Source organism: Penaeus vannamei, chromosome 24 (genome assembly GCF_042767895.1).
Source record: "Penaeus vannamei isolate JL-2024 chromosome 24, ASM4276789v1, whole genome shotgun sequence".
NCBI lineage: Eukaryota > Metazoa > Arthropoda > Malacostraca > Decapoda > Penaeidae > Penaeus > Penaeus vannamei.
This window is the reverse complement of record NC_091572.1, coordinates 6065894-6090893: the sequence shown is the minus strand read 5'-3', so window position 1 is coordinate 6090893 and position 25000 is coordinate 6065894. Positions and strand designations below refer to the sequence as shown.

General features: G+C 38.7%; 1 protein-coding gene across 5 annotated transcripts in view; it reads right to left on the bottom strand.

Annotated features, from left to right (window-relative positions):
- Positions 1-25000, bottom strand: part of emb (exportin-1 emb) — a 51661-nt gene that overhangs the window by 24472 nt on the left and 2189 nt on the right. The window contains exons 1-4 of one of the 5 annotated variants that reach the window (XM_070138298.1): positions 11498-11557; positions 3364-3480; positions 3073-3247; positions 1918-2024 (exon numbers count right to left, since the gene is read on the bottom strand). In XM_070138298.1, coding sequence (XP_069994399.1) covers positions 1918-2024; positions 3073-3247; positions 3364-3471 — 390 coding nt within the window. In that variant the 5' untranslated portion in view covers positions 3472-3480; positions 11498-11557. The other 4 variants (XM_070138296.1, XM_070138295.1, XM_070138297.1 and 1 more) reach the window with 4 other exon arrangements.

The following is a 25000-nucleotide window of genomic DNA, read 5'->3' as shown; positions in this document are numbered from 1 at the left end:
TACTGGTAGCTGTGACCGGACACACAGGTTGTATTACGGAAAATTGAAAATTATGAAAACACAAGATATATGATACAAATAATCCAATGTTCCAATTTTTCTTTTTCTTGCACCAAGTTATCTATTTCATGGAGAGATGATGGGAGTCTATGCAAAGAAAATAAGCTATTACAATCTGGATAAAGTAAATCAAAAGACAAATATGGACATTGGAAAATGGCAAAAAAGCTAAAATAAGTTTAAACAAAATAACTGCAAAGGGGAGGCACTGAGTCTTGTCACCACTCATAGTTGTTTCCACGAGCCCGGCCTACATGCTACATGCCCAGGATGTTGGCTACTTTTGTAAACTACTCCCTGTATTTTTGGCACAATGAATCCCTTGATGCAACCAGATCCATTGGGTTAATTAACCAACTCATGCCGGGTACAATTTGAAGCCAAATTAAAAAATCAGGGTGTCTGCAAAAATCAGCAGGCGGAGCTTCCCTGGAGTCTGTCCTCCCGCTGGCCGCGGCCCGCTGCTGAGCCGGAGCGCGACCCCGACACAGCGTCACACTGGCAGGACGCGCGGAGTGCTTAACCCGGCATGATTGGGTTAACCCACTCACGCCGGGTACAATTTGTAGCCAAAATAATAATATTCCAGGCGGAACTTCCCCAGAGTGTCTGCCCGCCCGGCCGCGCACCGCTGCTGTGTCGGAGCGCAACCCCGATACAGCGTCACACTGGTGGGACGCCCAGCAATGTTTATTTTTTCCGGTGTCTCATATATGTGACACCCGGCATGAGTGGGTTAAGCAGGTTCTCCGTCTTTTAAGATTATCCCTAACTCTTATGTTTCTTTTATATCATTGTTGTATTTTTGTAATAAATGAAATAGCCCAGGGGTGTCATACTCATGGTTTACAAGCTTATCGTGTCCCCTGGGATGCTTATACATACATGCCTACAAGGGGCAAGAAGAATTATTAGCCTGAGAAATTATGATCACCAAGAAGGAAAATATTGCCTTATATAAAATGAGCATGTATTGCGTTTTAAAATGTGACAAGCATAATAAACGTACGAGTAAATAATACCAGTTTTAGTAACCTTATCCTAGGAAACCAGGTATGAACCTCTGTTAGCCCCAAGATGGTAGCTGAAGGGAAAATTGGCCCACAAAGGATTTTGCATTAAACACCTCTGCTATAGAGGAAAACATATGAGCAACATACTAGATTAAAAACTCCTACAAGTAGTGATCAAATAGAAAAGTTACAAAAACTAAATGCCACACAGTAATAACAGTAATAAATATGAGTAAATAAAATAGTAATACCAATAATTTAGCACTCACAGGTACTCTACTTGACTCATTTTATCAATCTTATCTTTTTGAATGTCAGCATAACTATCATCCTATTGGTACTTTATATGACAATCCGAAATCAAACTGTCAAAATAGATATTGGAGGTTTTCTTCTACATCAAAATTTCAATTCATCCAATATGTCTCAAGATTATGGAGTACTTCTACTATGAGACAGGGACGAGGCTTAATGAATCCCTAGGAATGTATTAACCTATGGTTGCTAGTATATTGGCGTTCATTGACAGTTTTCCCATTTATATGCGACAGGCTCATTCAGTAGTTTGCAGACATTAGGCACCAATTATATATATATATATATAAAAAAAAAGTTTTTGAAGCTTTACTTTCACTTTAGGTGCTATGGCTGAAAATCTTACCACAGAAATGATAACGCTACTATAAGAGAAAACCAAAGTCTGTCCAATGAGATGACAGCATGGCAATGGTCATATCTGATGCCACCTGCTACTTTGTCCACAATAGCCTTGGCATGTACATTCATTCTAGCCGGTGGAAAGTGATTAACATATTAGTTGAGGACTGTATAACACTTTACTTACCTGTACCAGAATCATGTTGAGTTTATTCAAGTAAACCTTTTCCCTTTCCAGGGACTCTGGTGTGCTCGACAATTTGATGATGACATTGACGATATATTTTTTTATACCTGCAAGAAAAAACTCATGAAGCAACTTGAGATGAACATGTCATCAATTGAATACAAAATAAGTAAATAAATAAAATGACTACACACAAAATAAATTAGTGATTTGCTAATAGCAGCAGATAAGACATCAGAATATATATACACAAGACAAACATTCTAAATGTAATGCTGCAAGTCATTATCAAGATAGCTTTAGATAATGATAATTCTTTAAGAGATGCTTACAGTTTTAAAGGTAGGAATGAACTTTCTCGTAATTACTTAACAAATATTATACACTAAAAAACAAATAGTAAATAGTAAATACCAAAAGAAACAGGCAGTTTGCAGTTATTACTTTCAACATTTAGCAATATATTATAAATGTACATGTACTTCACCGTAATGATGATACATCAAACTGATTCAAGACACATGTGGCTTATAGCAAATTTCAACATCAGTGGCTTAAAATTTAAAGTTTTTAAGCATATAAAAACCTTTAAAAAGCAAGTGATGAGACACTGCTGGATACTGATTTCTTATAAAAAAAGGTTTATAATATCAAAAGAACTTATTTTCTCTTTCATAATTATAATTTCAATAAAAATAGAGCAAGTCAATTTTGAATTGAAAGTAGTATCACCGGTAAATATCACACAAGGAATCTCTTTCGTTACTTGATACTTTCACAGCATATTGTATACACTTACCACTAAATATTAAATGCATCACATAACTTATCCTACACTTTATGAAATATTTCCCTGTTGTAGCATACACAATTTGATCAGCTGATGATATAAGCAATATATAGCTCTTTTAAAGCTATGAACAGATAAATATGTACCATTATATTCAAATTCATTTTTTAAATGCCGGCACAATCAAATGAAGAAAAAGAGCATTTATTGCATGAAAGCTCCCTAAAAAGCTGCTGTATCATGAACTAAAAAAGAGGTCAAAGTATTTTCACAATGTCTAAGGTTAACCGAGACTAATTTATGAGCCTGGAAACTAGTACAATAAACCCTTTGATATTCAAGGTGAAAAGAATACGACAACAAACCTTCACATTGATCACGAGGAAGCACCTTCCATCTTGTATTGATGACCTGTTCCAAGATCTGTAGTGCATAGTACTTTGTCTGTTGGTTCTGGGAATACTCCAGAATAGCATCAACCCGTGTCCAAGCATCTGGATGTTCTTTCAGTGTAGTGAGAACCTCTTGGGCTATCCTTTGCTGTAAGGGTTATGTAAGACATTAAATTACATCCCTCCAGTTAGATTAACAATGTAAAACATCAAGAGCCCACTTTCTATTACATATTCAAGTTACGACACACTGCATACTCTTACCTGTTCTCCGATACCATTGTACATACACCCAATTACATTATCTAGAAGGGGTATGTCTAGTTTCTGGTTGAAATCTAGGAGTTTGGAAGCTTCTACTGTCAAACTCATTTTTTCAATCTGGAAAAATTTACAATATGTAAGGTTTTATGGAAAAGATTTACATAAATATGTCATGGCACTAAAATAAATATGAATAAAATAATTATGAACAAGTGACTTTGCTACCATGTTACATATAAAATTTAAATAAAATGCTTAATAACAGCTTTAACACAAGGATCACGGTGTCTTATATCAAAATGAAGATACCAAGGTACTGGAAAATCAATAAGGTTTCTTACTAAATCAAATTTCATTAAATTTCTGCATAGTTCTGTGTAAGCTGGGGTTTTGATATTAACACGGTTGTAAAACAACAACAACAGATCACAAATGTCACACAACTAGTTCTCCGTTTCTTTCCTATTACTATATACTCTGTTCTGGTTATGTTTACTTGACTAAAGGCTGAAAATTGAATAACTATTTGTTTACAACTTTGCTAATCAACCATAGCTAGTTAATCCATCTTAATCTATTCTAACTTTACTTTCATTATGGCAAATATCTCGGAGAAAAAACAACATTTACTCTTATGTTACTACAAATCTGTAATAAATGCCAATGCATCTCTTGCAAAGATTTTGGAATGTATTATTAATGGTGATGATAAAAGATCAAAAGCTGTAAACAAACCCACACCAAAGTACTCCCTTATAAACACATGTTACAATATTCAGACAAAACACACTATTTGGGAACCCAATGCCAACAGACGCTTTGTACACCTTACTGGATACGCACTGGGACCCACACAATCGGCCGCACAAGGGAATAATTAGATATATGTGTAAAATATAATTTCCTCACACTCTAAGATCTCCATGAAACAATTTCCCAGTGAATATGGCTAGAAACTGACTTTCAATCAACCTTAAAAGAACATAACTCCTTAACCACTGCAGTTAGAGCCAAAAAGTCGAGCAACAGTCTAGAGGACATATCTCTGAAAAGGCTCATCGCACATGCCATCAGTGAAAAGGAAAAGGAATCCAGTCATCTCCTGGCATTATGTATCTCTTTGTGTAAGGGGGTTAAAATAATCTCAAATTAATACTAATGTCAACCTAACCTGGTATCTTTTTTTGTGAGGTCCCAAAATCACATGTTTTGCTCTAAATATTGAAAAATGCTCACTATTTTTCAATATTTGTCATAAAAATATTATATGATACAAGTTGTATAACACTTCGCACTATCAGGCACATAAATGGTATTTCCTAAAAAATGAATGGACTGACAAGATGAGATTCTGACATGCCACATTTCTTTCTGTGTGCTATATTGATAAATAATATTAAAAGTATCAACACCAGTAGCAGTCACTAGGCTTACTAATGGATTAAAACTATGTCTATTAAATGCTTCATCTATTCTCCAACAGCAAATATACTCCCAATGATTTCAGCATATGAAGTTCTTTGGCTCAATTATCACAAAAATGATAATTTTACTATCCTGTCCATTTTGTTGCATGTCAATTAAGCCCCAAAGGATGAATGAGCTAAATCCAGGGATTCACATCCCGTCTCCCACTTCCGAACCTCCCAACAAGAAGCTCTAACAGCGTGATCTTTAGACGCTGTTCCTACATGAAACCTCTTCCTCCTGTGAGTACACAGCAGGGGATCTGGTGGGGTGTGTGGCAATATTAATCACAACTTCAGGTGTTCTCCTATCACATATATTAGCTCATTCTGAAAATACATCTGAAATTAGCATTTTTCCCTTGTAATGCCACATATACAAAATAATAAAATTAGGTAGATGGAGAAGAAAGAAAGAGATGGTGAACAGTTGGAAGTGGAGGGAGAAAAGGAGGATGAAAAAGTAGGAGGAGGAAAATGGAGAAGGGGGAGGAGAACGGAGGAGGTGGGAAAAAAGGAGAAGAAAAAGAAGAAACAGAATAATAATAATAATAATAATAATAATAATAATAATAATAATAATAATAATAATAATAATAAGAAACATCAGATGAAAAAGAAGTAGAAGAAGAAGAAGAAGAAGAAGAAGAAGAACAGGAGGAGGAGGAGAAGAAACAGAAGAAGGAAAAGAAGAAACAGAAGGAAAAGAAGAAACAGAAGAAGGAAAAGAAGAAGAAGAAGAAACAGAAGAAGGAGAAGAAGAAACAGAAGAAGGAGAAGAAGAAACAGAAGAAGGAGAAGAAGAAACAGAAGAAGAAGGAGAAGAAGAAGGAGAAGAAGAAACAGAAGAAGGAGGAGAAGAAGAAACAGAAGAAGAAGAAGGAGAAACAGAAGAAGAAGAAACAGAAGAGGAAGAAGAAACAAAAGCAGAAGAAGAAACAGAAGCAGAAGAAGAAACAGACGAAGAAGGAGAAGAAGACACAGAAGAAGAAAAAAACAGAAGGAGAAGAAGAAAGAAAAAGAAGAACAAGAAGAAGAAGAAACAGAATAAGAAGACAAAAAAGAAACAGAGGAAGAAAAAGAAGGAATAACCAAAACCACCAACACAAGAGTTATAAAAGAGGAGAAACAGAAGAAGATGAAAGGAGGAGAAACAGAAGAAGATAAAAGGAGGAGAAGGAAGAGACACAGATGGATAAAAATGAAGAGAAATAGATTAACAAAGAGACTGATAAGCCAAACAATAAAAAAAGCAAAAGTAAGAAAAACTGAAGACGCACAAAAAAGGCAGCAGACAGAAGATGAAAGAACAAACCCAAAGCCAAATCAATAAGTGACCTATCCCAAAATCCTGCCTCAACACCCAACGTAGCATTTCTCAAGGTCGTTTCAAAAACAAAACGAGGACTCCACTAAACATCAGGAAACAAAAATACACAAAAAACACTCACTCATGACACAAGAGGGGGGAATCCCATGTGCATCTCTTAGTCACCACATGCTTTGCTAATTCAATCTCATCTTGTTCCAAAGCTTTTTCCTATTCTAATCCCAACCCTTTATCAGTATCAAAATCTAGAGGGAGCATTTTGTTAAAAATAAAGGGAAAGCAAAGAATCCTGCATGGGAGTTTCTCAAGCATGCAACATCAACTTGAAGATTAACACAGGAAAGCACTTTACCTTGAGATACATTGCACCATGTCTTACAACTGGGTTTTTTCCTCAAGAACACACTTAGAATGCAGGCCTCACCATTTACTTATACCATAAATGAGGCATCTCGTTACTTATGCCTCGGGTGATCCGGCAAATAGGATAATCACATAATAGCAGCTCCATAGATCACTTTACATTCTCCAGAGTATCTATATTTGCTATACTGGCATTAAAAAGTATATGATTTTCGTAATATACTGGCTTTAAAGATCTCTGACTCTTTTCTAAAATGAGAAATGGATTAACACTCCATTCGTAATGCTTTTAGATTCACTCGATTCACTCACAACAATGCACGCAAACTTCTTCAAACACACGGGGAGGTAACGGCAAGAACTCTCCTTCGGGTAATCCAATCTCAGACTGCCTTTCCTTGCACCTTTCTCCTTTTATTTTCTCTCTCACAGCCAGGCCACTTTTCCACTCATTTTCACCACAACTAACACGATGCACGCATAGTATAATTCACGGCACACAACTTTCATAATCATTGGCTTTTTTCCAACACTAGCGCCACCTCACTTTAACACAAAAGCACTAATTCTTACATCTTCGAATCCAGGCGCACTTCTCCGCACTCAATCACTTCCAGACACTCACTCCATCAAGGATTTCCTCTCGTAACAATATTTTCTTTCCACTTCTCTCATGCACACACTCAATTAGTGAATAAAAACCACTAATATCTTAAATAATAGATGCTAATGCATCTCATAAATCAAAAGAAACCGAGAAAAAATTCACCATATTCACACACATCACCTAATTCACGGAATGAAGAAAAATCTACCCTATTAATGAAATAAGCACCTTCCTCTTCACAAAACATATCCAAAGGCCTACGACTTGGCTTAGAAAAACGTAAATAAACTCCCTAAATATCCCCGTCTTGCCCTCATGGGATAAAAATTTGGGATATTTAAGAAACCAAAATTATAAATTCAACATGACACAAAATACAATATTCATGAACAGTGCCCTTCCCATCCCATGAAACCCTAGAAAGTAAGTTTCAAAAAATCCCAAAAATAAATCCAAAAATTTGCGTAACTTATTCCGGGGGGAAAAAAATACGTAGGTAGGCCTATCTCCATTGGAAAAAATAATCAAAAATATGTTATTTACCATCTTCTTCACTGCACTGAAGAACAAAGAGGAGGAGGTTGACCCGTTCTATCGAAGACTTTGGGAGGAAAATATAAATCCGAGGAAAAAAAAAATAAAAAAAAAAGTCGCAGGTCTCACGTGCACTTTATTTTCCACTAAGGTGAAAAGTCGCCTTCATTTGCACTCGAAATACGTTTATCTGCGATTATTTGAGGCGCCCTGGCACTACGATCCGCGTGGTTCAGAAGCTCAAGTCCAACTGGGAGGGTTCACAGGCGAGGAGGATCGGGAAAATACCGGAAAAATCAACGAAAAGAAAACCTTCCCCGACATTCCTGTTCAACTCGTGCAACGCGGACCCCGCCATTGACTTACCTTTCTCTCTCGTCTAATTCCTCCTCAATCTCTCGGTCTGGGACATTCACCGGCGGTTATTCCTAGCTTACGACAACTAAGTACATCGCCCGGGAGCGTGTGCGGCCATGAAAATAGGAGAGAGAGAGGGATAACGTGTCCCGCTGCGTTAAGGCGTTCAATCCATAGGCCATGAGAAGTTCGGTTTGAAACTGGTTCAAACCGGATCGCGTGAGGGAGCTCTCTCGCCTATTTTCGCGCTTTATTTGCCCTTCGCGAGGCCCCGGCGCCCCTTTTCTGACTTAGGGCCAGGGGGTTTCGCTCTCTGGCTCGGTGGGGCTCGGTCGTGCTGTAGGAATAGAGGCTGGGGAGGTAGGTTTATGGACATTATTGGTGTTTTTCTTTGTAAGATGTTTCTACACCAGAAGCATGGATCGTCTTCCCGCGTTAAATCGGCGTCGCTGATTGGCCCACGGGGAAGGCAGCGGGCCAATCGCGCGGGGGATTACAAACCGACACGTTTTCTTTGCGCCGAAGGAAGATGGCGCGAATTTTCGAAATGGGAACGTGGTCTTAGGAGCCACGACTGAGGCTGGCCACTTATTAGGGCCATTACCTCGCAAGATGCCTGGCTGTCGTGGTCTGCTCGGGGAGTCCTTATTTTCATTTCGAGAGCGAGAGAGAGTGTTTGTGTGCGATTTGATGGCGGAGAGTGTACGGACTTTGGGAGCGAGTGATGTCAGGGAAATGTTCATGGAAAATTTTCATGTGATAGAATATATGACGTGGATATTTTTGTTGTTGTTGTTGTTGGGCAGTTATGATATGCAAATCATAAGAATTTACATTTACGTAATACTCGAAACGAAGTGCTGATGCCGGATACATAGATAAACGACTTTGTGAAACAGAAAAAAAGTTTTTTTTTTCGTTTGTGATTATGCGCGAGGTGCTGGGGAGTTTAATTTTGTGAATTTTTGGTTGATATGCGATTTTGCGAACACGGATAAAGCAATAACCATTTGTGATTTATCTTATTTATATCAAATTGCCACATCGGCCAGTCGGTTCGCATTTATATTAACACTAAAGTGAATTAATTATTTATTATTTATATTGCTTTGCTGTGTAAATTATAAAGCTGATTTAGAGCAAAACCTCTTGTCATTGTACAGACTTTTGGAATGTGGCTTCGTTACACTCTATTTATTCTAATAAAGGAATATATTGACTTCGTAAAGACAATATTACTAATTCCCTGGCCAGATATAATTTGTTCGTGAACATGGTTCAGACAAGATTTTTTCTAATCGCATTGGGCATCATAATTAATGACGACCCACTCTGCGCCTAATTACCAGATATATCCTCATTCTCCTTTCAGCCGTGTGCTTGCAATGTGACCTTGTGCAGTCACTGTCACAGACCTTTTTTTACAAGCTCGTGTCAGGCAAAGTGATTTGCAGATTTTGTTCGAAGATAGTTGAGGTATTTGGCAAAAGGATTGTCGTTAGATATAAAGTAACTCAAATGGCTCACGTGTCGTTGCATCATTTGTATATATAACTCACAATATCCTGGCCGGTGGATACAAAGGATGCTTATCCTTTATCCCTGGAACAACGCCTCCTTTCCAGGAAAAAAAGGAGCCGAAATAAACTGGGTGCAACTTCCTTCCGGAATATGTGGCGAGCGGGAGGGAGAGAATTCCTCTTGGAGGCGCAGGCATATAACTGATGCCGATCGTTAGATTTAAGTCTAAGTGATGGATATATGTTTGTCCTAAATGTGAATATGATTGTGCTTCGAGATAAACTGACGGGAGAATTACATTAGCTTCCCTGCCTAGGGTAACGTTAGCATCATAGAAAATGTGAAAATCCGAAACAAATGACGTCATGGTTATATGACGTAAGCGGGCGGAGGCACAACTGAACTATTGTGTTGCAATGTGTTGCTACATTTTGACATAAGATTTGACGCCGGGTAAAGCAATTTAGAAACTGAGATTACTTCAAAAGTAAAATAGAAAAATAGTAGAAGATTTCTTTATACTGGTTTTAACCGAATGGCGGGTGACTGTGGAGAAATAAATACATTTATTATTGTCAACTGGCAACGTTTTTGAAGGGGCGGTGGGCAAAGAGGAAAATGTTGCAACAATCACTGGAAAATATCACTTCCGGCGCATGCTTCATGCGATGTAAACGAAAGCACATCGAAACTTAAAGGTCATGTGATGCCCGTAGTGAGCCCCGTTCGCGTATTCCGACTTCGCGAACTAAGCGCTCAGTCTGCTGCATCTAGAAAGATCGGCGAACGCACGCACAAAATCGGGGCCGATTCCATAAGGACGATACAGGTGTACTTCCAAGCCGGCCACGGTGGAAGTGGGGCAAACCCGAGCTTCGCTCCCTCGTCTCCCTCTCGCGTTGCAGGAAGAGCTTGTCCAGTGAAATCATCCTTGGTTCCACACCGAAAGCCATCTGCATGACGGCCAATCGATGAGAATTGCCATGCGATTTCAGCATCGATATATATATATAATATATATATATATATATATATATATATATATATATATATATATATATATATATATATATATTATGTATGTATGTATGTATGTATGTATGTATACACGCACACACACACACACACATATATAGTTCAGTTTGTAATCAGTTGGATTTCACAACGAGCCTCTTTGGTACGAAGCTATTAAAAAGGAGACTACTAAGATCCTTTACATTGTACCTCATATAAAAGCCGACTGCATAAAACGTCGGCACCTTGAGTTAGGTTAGTTCGCGGACACGAAACAAAGCTCTGCATAAATTGTTGCCCAAGGATAGGACAGGATGTTGGTACAAAGCAGAGGGGGTGGGGGTGGGGGTGGGGTCAGCCCCTCGCGCTTATGCTTGCTCAGGATGAAGGAGCTGGCTGGGACGCACGCAGGAGAGAGACATGGGCGTCGCCGACACTTTACAGGATTAGGATAAAGGTCATGCAGTGTTGTGCGCCCGCCCACGACATCCTGCCGGGCACGGGCGCTCTCCTCGTAGGTCTCCTTGCGCCGGGGGTGGAATTACGATCCCCCAAGTGCGCAGGGGTCGGCCACAAGGCACCTCATGGCCCGCGGAAAGGTAGTGCGTGTACGCTCAGCCCAGTAAAACGCCACGCGGGGGGGGGGGGGGATAACCGGATGCAGGTATTGATTGAGCTTACGACACTCCATGTGATGACGCAACCCGTGGGCAGTGTTCTGAAGTGACTGGCGGGGCATCTTGCTGAAAAAATAACGAATCCGAAACGGAGTGAGTGAGTGAATGTGCGCATGTTGGGTGGAAAAGCTCGTCCAGTTGCTTTCCTGCGGCGAAATAAGAGCAGAACCGCACGAAACGACAGAGGGGCAGGTGAACGGAATGGAAGTCTGAGTAAAAGCTACGGTAACGACGGATATCATGAACAAACTGAGAAATATCTCACCTGGGCGGCATCCCCAACTCCCTCAAAGGTTAAACTGTTAAGTAAAAATGCACCAGACAACTCCCGTCCTTCCTCCACCCCCCCTACCCCCCTTTTTCTCCCGCGTTGCCTCTCCCTCTTCCTCTCCCTCCCCCCCTTCCTCCGCCCCACTGGCGCAGGTGAGTAAATAAGCCGGATTCAGGTGGAGTCTGAACCCCCCTCCATCCAGCTTGAATCCTGGCTTCATAAAGGTGACATTTTTCCCTCTTTTTTCCATGAGAAGACCTTCCTGAAGTCCCAGAGTCGAGGAGAGGCGGAGCAGGACGTGACGCAGCAGCCGAGGCGGACACCCGGACTCCGCTCTCTGACCCCCACTCCCTCCCCCACCTCCCCGCCTCTGCCCTCTCCCGCCACACCCACCTCGCTCTCCTGTCTTCCTCCCCAAACTCGATCTCATGCTCCGCTCCCCCGCTCTTCCTCCTCCCCATACTGTTTTTTTTCTCTCTCTCTTTCTCTCTACACCCTTCCCTTCCCTCTCGACAGGACACACCGCTCTTGTTTTCCTGTTCTGACTTTTTCCTCGCTGCGTCCGTGTCTGCTTTTTTCCGCTTTTCCTCCCCTCTTTCACATCGCGTCATCCGGCATTTACCAGCAAAAATAGAAACGACAGAGAGAGAAGCGACACAATGGGTTCGTACAACAGGAGTGCGTAGAACGTTTCGGTTAAAACTAGAATCTTAATCAGGTGTGTCAGGAGACGTGGATCTGACTGACGGTGAAATCCTGGGGGTTTTCTAAGTACGTTTTCGTATTTGCTTTCCCTTCCCCGCCCCTTCCTCAATTGCAGTACTATTATTCTTCACAATGGAGTTATTATTCATCACGATTAAGCTATCAGACGTTCGGCGCCAGAAAGTTTGTTAAACAAGATGAAAACAAATCTCCCTCTCTCTGAAATAAACATCTCCCCCTCTACTGCTTATCCATCATTTATTATCCTTTGCTTGTATTTCCATCGTTCCGTTTCTATTATCTTTTATTCGTTGTATTTCCATTGCTCCGATTCTCTAAAAGTCTTTATTCGATCTCAAAACCTTATGACGCGGCGAGTGTACGTCGATGTACCTCGGCGTAAGAGTGCAATGACTCGCTATACAAAGCGGGGCCACAGCTGGAAGTGTCCAGATTCGTTCGACGCTCTCTTGCACAGTCCGAGAGAAACTTGTTGGCATTTGCTGAGACACTCAGGGACGTTCCGTTTCTTCGTATTCTTTCTTCTTTTTCGCCTTCAAGTGTTTTCGAGAAGGGACCTTTGATTGCAAGGCGTATAGGATCTGTAGTAAGAATAATGAACGTAATTTATAGTCATTGGCAACCCCACGTGAATGGAACATTGCTTAAGATAACACTCATAAGGGAAGGGTTGGGAAAGGTTGAAAGACAGAGGAATATGTTGAAAGTTGAATCATATTCGAGAGAAGTGGGTGATAAAGAGATAAAGGGGAAGGCGCAATGCGGGAAAACATCGATAGAGATGGAGAACTTCGATGATAAAGAGAAAACCGATCATTAGATAGGAGAATAACAAAGAGACACGATAGAGATGAATATCAAAGAGGAGAGAGACAGAGAATGAATAAATTACAGAAATAGACTGATGAAGCAGGAGATGAACAGAGAGATAGGAATGAGGAACGAAACACCGAAATATGGGAAAGCATACAGAGAAACGAACACGCGCATGAATACAGAGGGGGAAACGAACTTAAAAACGAACGAGTAAAATAAAACAGAAACGGATCAAAGCCAACTATCAAGAAAGAATAAAAATAGCGGGCAATTTCGAAAGGCACCAGCATAGACAGTCATTAATGATCCATAAACAAGGCCTTTTTTAAGAGTCATAGTCCAGAGCTGGCAATGGTACCCCTGTCACACTCGAATGTGAAAAGAGCCAACTCATACCGGTTCGTCAAAGGCTTCGATTCAATGACCCGAACCGAGAACCTCAACAACTATTATGGTTCCGGATTTCAGTGGTTCATTGCAAGGAAGCGTGATCACCAGAGGGCACGTTGAAATGTCGATAAAAGGTTAAATTAGACATGTGTTTACAGTCTGCGCCGCCATGCTTGGTCTCCTCCTTGCAATCGATTTGAAGCACTGTCTGCGAAGGATAACATAACCACGCGTAATCCACGATCATGATAGAAAATTGGTGTGTTTCAATTGTATCTTTGGTCAGCCGTTTTGACGTAAGTGGTGTGATTTTAAAGAATAATTTGCAGCGCTATGGAACATGCCAGTCACCTTCCTTTGATCTTGGGGTTTATATCATGCATTTTATGCGGGACGGTTGACACAATCCTGCATCAAAGGGAAAGTTTCAATCGTCGTTTTTGACACCATTGTTACTTTCGACAGCATTGTAGGACCATTGAGGAAAAAAATGGTTTCGGTCCATGTTTTTTTGTCGTGTGTTTGTTTGTTTGTTTTTGGATTACTGTAAATAAATTGAGCTATTAGCCGTGCGGATATTAAGGTCCATTAAGGTAAATTTCGTAGTAGTGGCATTGTCCTCTTGTATTCATAGATCATCACTGGCATTGAAAACTGTAATATGGTATTTGCTTACACACTAGAAACAACCATTTAAAGCTTAAAGAACACGTGCATATCTTGTAAACTTTAAGGACGATGCAGCTGGAAATGCATACTCTTCATTTCAATAACTTAACATCTCTCGTGGACCATGGTATCAGACACGTACTATACTGGAAAAAAACGACAGATAAACGAAAATTCATAAGGAGAAAGATGGTATTTCGTTTTATATTTATTCATTTTTTATTTATCTTTATTTTTGAAGCACTTGGGAGACCTCTAGAGTTCTAAACCCAACGATGACAGTTGCAAGAATAAAACTTAACGATTGCAGGTGAAGACTTCTCGCTCCTGCAACAACCACAAACACCTTCATCTTACACGGCACTTTTAAATGCCTCCATCCGTGCTGTTAGTATTTTTTGCATTTGTACTATATTTTAGGACGTCAAGGTTTGGAGACTGCTTAACAAAACGGAGGCAGAATGACATTGTTCGTTTCGATATGTGTTGTTGCCGAAAATAAATACTGTTTATTGTGTAGGTACTGTGAAAATCATGTTTTACAAAATGAAGCAAAATATCCATTATAAACCACATCATCACATCCTTCATTTGGGACACAGCTGTCTAGAAAAGTGTCCGCAATACTAAGGAGGATATTTCCTTGACTAAATAGCCCTTTTACTTCACTAATATATGCTCTACATTTGCATAAAGAACCAGGAATTTCCTAGTGTTCAGAAATGAAAAATAATGACACTGGCGGTAGGAAAAACCGGTATCCAACAAAGGTAGTAAAAGTTATCATCCAGTAATGGTGGCAAAAATATTATCCAACAATGATAAGATCATCCACAAGTGCCATACTGTGGCATCTTCACTGCCATGTTCAGACCGTCTGAGTTTTTTAGCTAAAGTTGATGATTTTATTGACTTCAGTTCTCTTATCTTTAGCATAAACTCTACGACGGCCACTACTCTCGTCACTACTAAACGTGGTACTAAAAAGGAGATATGCATAATGGGGTTAAAATAAAAATCAGCACAAACGAACAATCGAGTTTTTATCGGTACATATAATGATTTTACGCTCATTTGATGGTACGTTTATCTAAAAACCTCGTTCTCCTTTTATGCACAGGATCTGACGCTGTTGATTGCTAGTTCCACTTTTACTCGGACCTCGCCTCTTCGAAGCTTATGGTGGCGCAACCAGTGTATCTCTCAAGGGCGCCGGTGTGCAATGAGGAGCGTAGTTCGACTTCTGTTCTGAGGTGTTCTCTTCTCTTCTTCTCCTTCTTTATTCCTCCAGATGACTACTGCAAAAAGGGGGCACCTGCTAGAGCGACGGCGGCCACCTGGCAGAGTACAGAGTTGACTCGCTAGGGGCGAATCTTGTCAGGGCTGGTTAACACGATGTAACATTTAGATTACCGTCGTTGCACTTCCCTTGACTTCCCACAAGCACTGTCGCAGGTACCGGCTTGCCTCGAGCTCCGATGGGCGTGGATGGCAAGTTTGGCAGAAATTTTGAAGTGTTGAACACGTTAAGTAAAAGGCGGAAGAAATGTGTGGGTATTTGTATGCCGACTAGATTTCATGTTTGATGTGTGGTATAAGGTGCGCCACGTTATGAGTGCCACATCTGCTTTCGCAATTACGGAAGTAGATTACTGCACGATTGCGGAAACTACTTGTTTAGTATCCTTACTACCTAATTTGAAAACTACCAGGATAATAAACAGCGCCTCCCGCAACGCTGAAAATGCATAATTTTTCCTTATTAACCATCCACACAAAATGAGACCACGGACACCGCTTCACATACGATTTCATTTTTTTTTTTTTTTAAGTAATTTATCATTTTATCTTATTTATTTAAGATGTTTGGTGATGTTATCCGCCGATAGGGAGTAGCGAGTTCTAGCGGGTTTTAACGCGTAACTTGTAGCGTGCGGTTCGTGGCAGATATGAACAATGAACAAGTGTTGGCGTGAGGACAAAAAAAAAAGAAGAAAAAAAAATGGTGATAAGAAATTGTTGATTCAGATATCACCGTTCTGTTCTATATTTATTCGACAATGATTTACAAAAGTGTCAAACAAACTTTTCAGTTTGTTATAAAAGAATCACCGGTATTGATAGTTTTAATTGGTCTTTTAAGGCAAAATCATGTTGACAGTACAGTATCGCAGACCAAGGCCACACCCACGTGGAATATAAAACAAGAAAAATATATCATTAAAATGGGCTAGAATATCATAAGCACCTTGCTAAATATTCTACTTCATAACGAGATCATTGTTGATCGTTCGTTATAAGTTACCAACTCCCTCTCGTAAATAACGGAAAATTACGTTGTCTCTCATCGCAAGATTAAAGTGCCTACAACTACCTCATTACGTTGTCTCTCATCGTAAGATAAAAGTGCATACAACTACCTCATTTGTGACGCTTGGAGATGGTTAGAACTATCAAATCGCCTTCCTTTAGATACATCGGTGGTCTGTCTGTCTCAGTATCTTTGGGTTCCTCTCCGGTTGCAGTGTTGCAAGTTGCTTTCATATCCGATCCCTCCCTTTCCTGATGTGCAAATTTCCCCCTAGTGTTCATCTGTTTAAAAATTCATATATTTCAGTTTTGGCTGACCTTGCACTAGGTATTCAGTTCATGTTTCACGTTACACCAGAGCATTAAAAAGAATTGGGAAACAGGAAACGGATCACGGCTATATTTAACGAATTTAACAAAACACGAACGTAAGTTACTTGGAAAACCGAACCTTTCCTATTTGTACTCAAGCAAACGCCTTTCCTCCCCTCTCCACAACCCTTTTCCTTCCTGCCTTCGTCCTGTCGTGATAAATCAATGCCCGCACGCCCCCCACCCCCCCTCTCTCTGATATATTTCTTCGCCCTCCAGTCGTTGGCCAGTGCTGTACCTCTTTGGAATATAGCCTAGTCATGTACCCCCTCTGGATTCGCATACCAGGCATACCATTTGTAATATACCTAATCTACTCCCAGTTCCTAGAAAACAACATTTTGCGATGTTCGTGTTTTGAAACTCTAAGCACTAAGATTCTATATCGTTTATAATGATCTTTTTTAAACTATAAGTACTATTCGATCTTTTTTTCTCACAATACAAGAATCTATATTGTTTGTGATGCTCTTTTTTTTTTTTTTTAACTAAAAGTACGATTCGATCCTTTTCTCTCCCGATTGGATACCGAGACAAGATTATATATCGTTTATAATTCTCTTTTTTATCTATAAGTACGATTCGATCTTTTTTTTCACGATTGGATACAATACAAGAATCTATATCGTTTGTGATGCTCATTTTTTAACTAAAAGTACGATTCGATCCTTTTCTCTCCCGATTGGATAGCGAGACAAGATTCTATGTCGTTTATAATGTTTTTTAACTATAAGTACGATTCGATCCTTTGTTTTCTCACGATTGGATACAATACAAGAATCTATATCGTTTGTGATGCTCATTTTTTAACTAAAAGTACGATTCGATCCTTTTCTCTCCCGATTGGATAGCGAGACAAGATTCTATGTCGTTTATAATGTTTTTTAACTATAAGTACGATTCGATCCTTTGTTTTCTCACGATTGGATACAATACAAGAATCTATATCGTTTGTGATGCTCATTTTTTAACTAAAAGTACGATTCGATCCTTTTCTCTCCCGATTGGATAGCGAGACAAGATTCTATGTCGTTTATAATGTTTTTTAACTATAAGTACGATTCGATCCTTTGTTTTCTCACGATTGGATACAATACAAGAATCTATATCGTTTGTGATGCTCATTTTTTAACTAAAAGTACGATTCGATCCTTTTCTCTCCCGATTGGATACCGAGACAAGATTCTATGTCGTTTATAATGCTCTTTTTGAACTATAAGTACGATTCGATCCCTTTTTCTCACGATTGGACACAATACAAGAGTCTATATTGTTTGTGATGCTCATTTTTTAACAATAAGTACGATTCGATCCTTTTCTCTCTCGATTGGATACAATACAAGAATCTATATCGTTTGTGATGCTCTTTTTTTTAACCATAAGTACGATTCGATCCTTTTCTCTCCCGATTGGATACCGAGACAAGAATCTATATCGTTTATAATGCTCTTTTTTTAACAATAAGTACGATTCGATCTTTTTTTTTTCTCACGATTGGATACAATCTTTTTTAACTAAAAGTACGATTCGATCCTTTTCTCTCCCGATTGGATACCGAGACAAGATTCTATATCGTTTATTTAACTATATTTAATATATTTGATATATATTATATATTATTTAACTTTTTAACTATAAGTACGATTCGATCCTTTATTCTCACGATTGGATGCAATACAAGAATCTATATCGTTTGTGATGCTCATTTTTTAACTAAGAGTACGATTCGATCCTTTTCTCTCCCGATTGGATACCGAGACAAGATTATATATCGTTTATAATGCTCTTTTTTTCAACAATAAGTACGATTCGATACCTTTTTCTCACGATTGAATACAGTACAAGAATCTATATTGTTTGTGATGCTCATTTTTAACTAAAAATACGATTCGATCCTTTTCTCTCCCGATTGGATACCGAGACAAGATTCTACATCGTTTATAATGCCCTTTTTTTAACAATAAGTACGATTCGATCCTTTTTTCTCCCGATTGGATAGCGAGACAAGATTCTATATCGTTTATAATGCTCTCTTTTAACTATAAGTACGATTCGATCTTTTTTTTTTCTCACGATTGGATACAATCTTTATTAACTATAAGTACGATTCGATCCTTTTCTCTCCCGATTGGATACCGAGACAAGATTCTATATCGTTTATAATGCTCTTTTTTAACAATAAGTACGATTCGATCCCTTTTTCTCACGATTGGATACAATACAAGAATCTATATTGTTTGTGATGCTCTTTTTTTAACTATAAATACGATTCGATCCTTTTTTTCTCACGATTGGATACAATACAAGAATCTATATCGTTTGTGATGCTCTTTTTTAAACTACAAGTACGATTCGATCCTTTTCTCTCCCGATTGGATACCGAGACAAGATTCTATATCGTTTATAATGCTCTCTTTTAACTATAAGTACGATTCGATCTTTTTTTTTTCTCACGATTGGATACAATCTTTATTAACTATAAGTACGATTCGATCCTTTTCTCTCCCGATTGGATACCGAGACAAGATTCTATGTCGTTTATAATGCTCTTTTTTTAACAATAACTACGATTCAATCCTTTTTTTCTCACGATTGGATACAATACAAGAATCTATATCGTTTATAATGCTCTTTTTTCAACAATAAGTACGATTCGATCTTTTTTTTTTCTCACGATTGGATGCAATTCAAGAATCTATATCGTTTGTGATGCTCTTTTTTAAACTACAAGTACGATCCGATCCTTTTCTCTCCCGATTGGATACCGAGACAAGATTCTATGTCGTTTATAATGCTCTTTTTTTAACAATACGATTCGATCCTTTTTTCTCACGATTGGATACAATACAAGAATCTATATCGTTTGGTATGCTCTCTTTTAACTATAAGTACGATTCGATCCTTTTCTCTCCCGATTGGATACCAAGACAAGATTCTATATCGTTTGTGATGCTCATTTTTAACTATAAGTACGATCCGATCCTTTTCTCTCCCGATTGGATACCGAGACAAGATTCTATATCGTTTATAATGCTCTTTTTTTTAAACTATAAGTACGATTCAATCCTTTTTTTCTCACGATTGGATACAATACAAGAATCTATATCGTTTATAATGCTCTTTTTTTAACTATAAGTACGATTCGATCCTTTTCTCTCCCGATTGGATACCAAGATAAGATTCTATATCGTTTATAATGCTCTTTTTTAACTATAAGTACGATTCGATCCTTTTTTCTCACGATTGGATAGCGAGACAAGATTCTATATCGTTTATAATGCTCTTTTTAACTATAAGTACGATTCGATCCCTTTTTCTCACGATTGGATACAATACAAGAATCTATATCGTTTGTGATGCTCTTTTTTTAACTATAAGTACGATTCGATCCTTTTCTCTCCCGATTGGATACCGAGACAAGATTCTATATCGTTTATAATGCTCTTTTTTAACTATAAGTACGATTCGATCCTTTTTTTCTCACGATTGGATACAATACAAGAATCTATATCGTTTGTGATGCTCTTTTTTAACTATAAGTACGATTCGATCCTTTTTTTCTCACGATTGGATATAATACAAGAATCTATATTGCTTGTTATGCTCTTTTTTTCTTTTCTTTTTAAACTATACGATTCGATCCTTTTCTCTCCCGATTGGATACCGAGACAAGATTCCATATCGTTTATAATGCTCTTTTTTTTAACAATAAGTATGATTCGATCCTTTTTTCTCGCGATTGGATACCAAGACAGGAATCTGCAGAAACGTTTGGACTCTCTTTGCTATGACGCAACAAACAGGGTGAGTAATGCCGGATATGTGAAACTGGTTTAGCAACTGATAGCGGCGTCTCAATTTATTTATCATGGGGGGGGGATAGCCCTGGAATATTCAACAAGGTTATATAATCACTAGTATAATGATGATTCGTGATCATCATTATTTTCATGATTGTTATTACAGTTGTTATTTTATAAATATGATTATGGCTGTTGGTGTTTATAAGCATTATCATTATTATCCAATTATTATTGTTGTTCTTATCATTATCGTTATCATCATTATCACTTTACCACTATAGTTATCATTATTATTTTCATTATTATATCATCATTCCTTTTTCCATAATATTTACCATTATCAATTATTAATTACCATTATTATTTATATTATCATGGTCATTGTTAGTAGTATTATCACATTTTTTTTTCTTTTTTCTATTATCATTATTGCGGTTACCATTATCATATCATATCATCATCATCATTACCACCACATCATGATCACATTATCGTATTATCACCACCACATCATCATCAGATCATCATAATTACCATCCCTATTACTATTACTAGTTCTATCACCACTACTGCCGCTATTACTAAGACTGCCTGAGGGGACGGGAAGGGGTACCTGAGCATGCCCCCCCCCCCCTGACGCCACAGCACAAGACGTGATCTGCAATGCTATTACTCGAACCGCTTAGCCAACTCAGACTACAAAGTACGAGTCGAAACCACGCGCGCAGCCTTATTTGGTCATCGGCAGAGTCATTAGGATGCGAGACCATATTTTTTGCAAAATACTGAAGGCGGCATAGAGAAGAGCGTGGCAACCAATGAGTATGATAAAAGTTATGCGCGGGGAGAACGTTCGGACGAAATCAATGTATAATGGTTTATCGACCTTCGTGTAAAAACGTGCAAGGAATCGGACACGGGCATTGGTGGAACTTCAGAAGAGGAAGATAACAACTAACAAAAAAAGATACATCAAGCGACGTATAGGAACTTTCCTAAGGACAATTCTACGACTATAAAGTTTTCCATTCTATAAAACTTTTCATTTTCTAAAGTCTTCCATTTCATAAAGCTTTCCATTCTATCAAGTTTTTCATTCTATAAAGCTTTCATTCAAAAGGGGGACTGTTAAAGGCTCCCAGCTTTAAGAAAGAGAGATAGAGAGGAGTGGGAGGAGTAGAGAGGGAGAAAGAGCAAGAGAGAGAGAAAGAGTAAGAGAAGGAGAAAGAGTAAGAGAGAGAGAAAGGGTAAGAGAAAGAGTAGAGAGAGAGAGAGAGAGAGAGAGAGAGAGAGAGAGAGAGAGAGAGAGAGAGAGAGAGAGAGAGAGAGAGAGAGGGAAAGGCAGAGAGAGAGAGAGAGAGAGAGAATGAGAGGCAGAGACAGACACGCACACATACAGATAGCAGAGATCATCGCCCTGTTTTTCGTACCGCGAATACCTGTAACAGGTGTGCCGAACCCAGCACTGCCTTGTAACATTAGCGCTGAAGTGCTTGTTGTCCACGTCATTCTGGCTCCCTTGACACCAGCTGCAGAGCCAAATGGTCTCTTATCTTACAAGGTAACGATGTGTACACTGTCCTTTACACATCCGACGGCCATTGTGTTCCAGGAGGGTTCTTTAAAAATCTAAGAAGACATATTGATCGAGTTCTTTTATTGGATCGCCAGGCATCGATGCGAGAAAGTGGACCCTGCTCACTAGCGACCAGAATATCTCCTTAGTTTGCACCTTTCGTTATTCAGAGGCATCTAAAAATGTCCATATTGCTCTATAATTTATTAGCATTCACCTACACTATGCTAAAACATCTGACGTATCTCAAACACGTTATTATAATGTACCTAAAAAATGTCTTTATTGCTCTATAATATATTAGCATTCACCTACACTATGCTAAAACATCTAACGTATCTCAAACACGTTATTTTAATGTACTGTACCTAAAAAATGTCTTTATTGCTCTATAATATATAAACATTCACCTACACTATTCGAAAACATCCAACGCCTCTCAAACACGGTTTATCAAGGCTGAGAAAGTGGACCCTTCTTACTAGCTGCCAGAAGGTCTCGTTAGTTTGCACCTTTCGTTATTGGAATGTATCTAAAAAAAATCTGTCTTTATGGTTCTGTAATATGTAAGCATTCACCTGCACTATTCTAAAACATCCAACGCATCTCACACACGTTATTGTAATGCACCTAAAAAAAAGTGTTTTTATTGCTCTATAATATATAAACATTCACCTATACTATGCTGAAACATCCAACATCTTTCAAACACGACTTGTCAAGGTCTAAAACCAGGACACTCGTTCACTGGAACACCGGAGCAACAAAAGAAGGAAAAACCGACCACCACCCACCAAAACAAAAACAATAAGAAATCCATTCATTAAACTTTTCCCAGGAAGGTGACGTATCGACACACGCCTCAAATAACAGTAACGGCGATACGGATTGAGATAGCCAGACACTGTATAAGGTTCTCTGAGCTAAAAATACCTCGCCAAACACCTCTGTGGGGAAAAAAGTGGAACTGACCAACCCGCAAGAACAAGCAAGAACAGCAGAACAGGATCTCATGGAACGACACACTTCACCATTATCATTAATATTCTTTTCCTCGCCCTCAAAGTTATGATGATGATGATAATAATGTTACTGATGATAATAAAAAGAAGCGAAACATAATTACCATTATTTTTTATTATTTCTGTCATTACCACTACCATTGTTATTATAATTATCATCATCATTATTATTATTACTATTATCGTTGTTATCAGTATTAGTATCATTATCACTATTATTGTTATTGTTATAGTTATAAATATTACTTTAATCATTATTATGCCATCATCATGATAATCATTATTATCATTACCATTATCACTATTTTTCATGATCATAATTATCATTATTACTATTATTATTATTATTAATATCATTATCATTATCATTACCATCATCATTATTTTGCTGTTATTGTTGTTGTTACTTATCATCACTGCTATCATTATTATTATAATTTTCCACGTCTCCATCATCATCATCATTACCATCACTTTTATTATCACTGTGAACATCATCAGAATACATTTCCTAAGATACTTTACGTGTACTGTTACGTTCACGTGTGGAATGTGGAATAAACGTTCATATGTTTAGAATGTTCTTGTCAATTAATCTCCATTATTCTCGGCTGTCATATTCATACACCGTTTTAGAAAGAGAGAGAGAGAGAGAGAGGGAGGAGAGGGGGGTAGGGGGTAGGGAGAGAGAGGGAGGGAGGGAGGAATAGAGGTTGGGAGGGAGGGAGGGAGGGAAGGGAGAAGGGAGAGAGGGAGGGAAGAAGGGAGAGAGGGAGGGAAGAAGGGAGAGAGGGAGGGAAGAAGGGGCAGAGGGAGGGAAGAAGGGAGAGAAGGAGAGAGAGAGAGAGAGAGAGAGAGAGAGGGAGAGAGAGAGAGAGAGAGAGAGAGAGAGAGAGAGAGAGAGAGAGAGAGAGAGAGAGAAGGAGAAGGAGAAGGAGAGACTGAGAGAGAGAGAAGGAGAGGGAGAAGACAGAAAGAGAGACAAGGAGAGGGAGAAGACTGAAAGAGAAAGAAGGAATGGAAGAAAGACAGAGAGGGAGAGACAGAGAGATAGAGAGAGGGAGAAAGACAGAGAGAGGGGGGGGGGGGAGAAAGACGCACACACACAGACGGAGAGGGAGAAATAGAGGAGGATAGAGAGAAAGAGTGAAGGGAGCGAGAGAGAGAAAGAGTGAAAGGAGCGAGAGAGAGAAAGAGAGAAGGAGGGGGGAGAGAGAAAGAGAGAAGGGGGAAAGAGAAAGAGAGAAGGGGGGAAAGAGAAAGAGAGAGAGATAGAAGGAAACATAGAGAAAGAGAGATACAGAGGGAGAGAGAGAGAAAAAAAAGAAAGAGAGAGAGAGAGAAGAGAGAGATGTAAATAAGAAATGCTACCATCAGCATTTTACTGATATTCTCATAACCGTCATATCCATTACTATAATTTGTACCAATAACATTACGACTTCCATCACTAGCAATTACTATCATTGTCATCATCATTATTCTAAACAACATCATCATCATTTTCGCTATCAACTTTCTTTATTATCACTTTCATTATCTGTCATAGGTGACTGATAATTTTATCCCACTTATCACTACTTATATTGTTCCCATTAATACTATAGGAAGAGACATAATGCCATTATCTTTATCTTACCACTGTTATCTCTTTTATAAATGGACTGTTGCCACTTACCTTACATGAAGAATATATGCAACGTCATCGCATTCCCCCCCCCCCTATCGCTATCAATATAAAAGTCATACTGATTCATAGATTATCGGATACTTTACAATGAAACAAAATCCTTTACATTCTTTATTTTCCAAT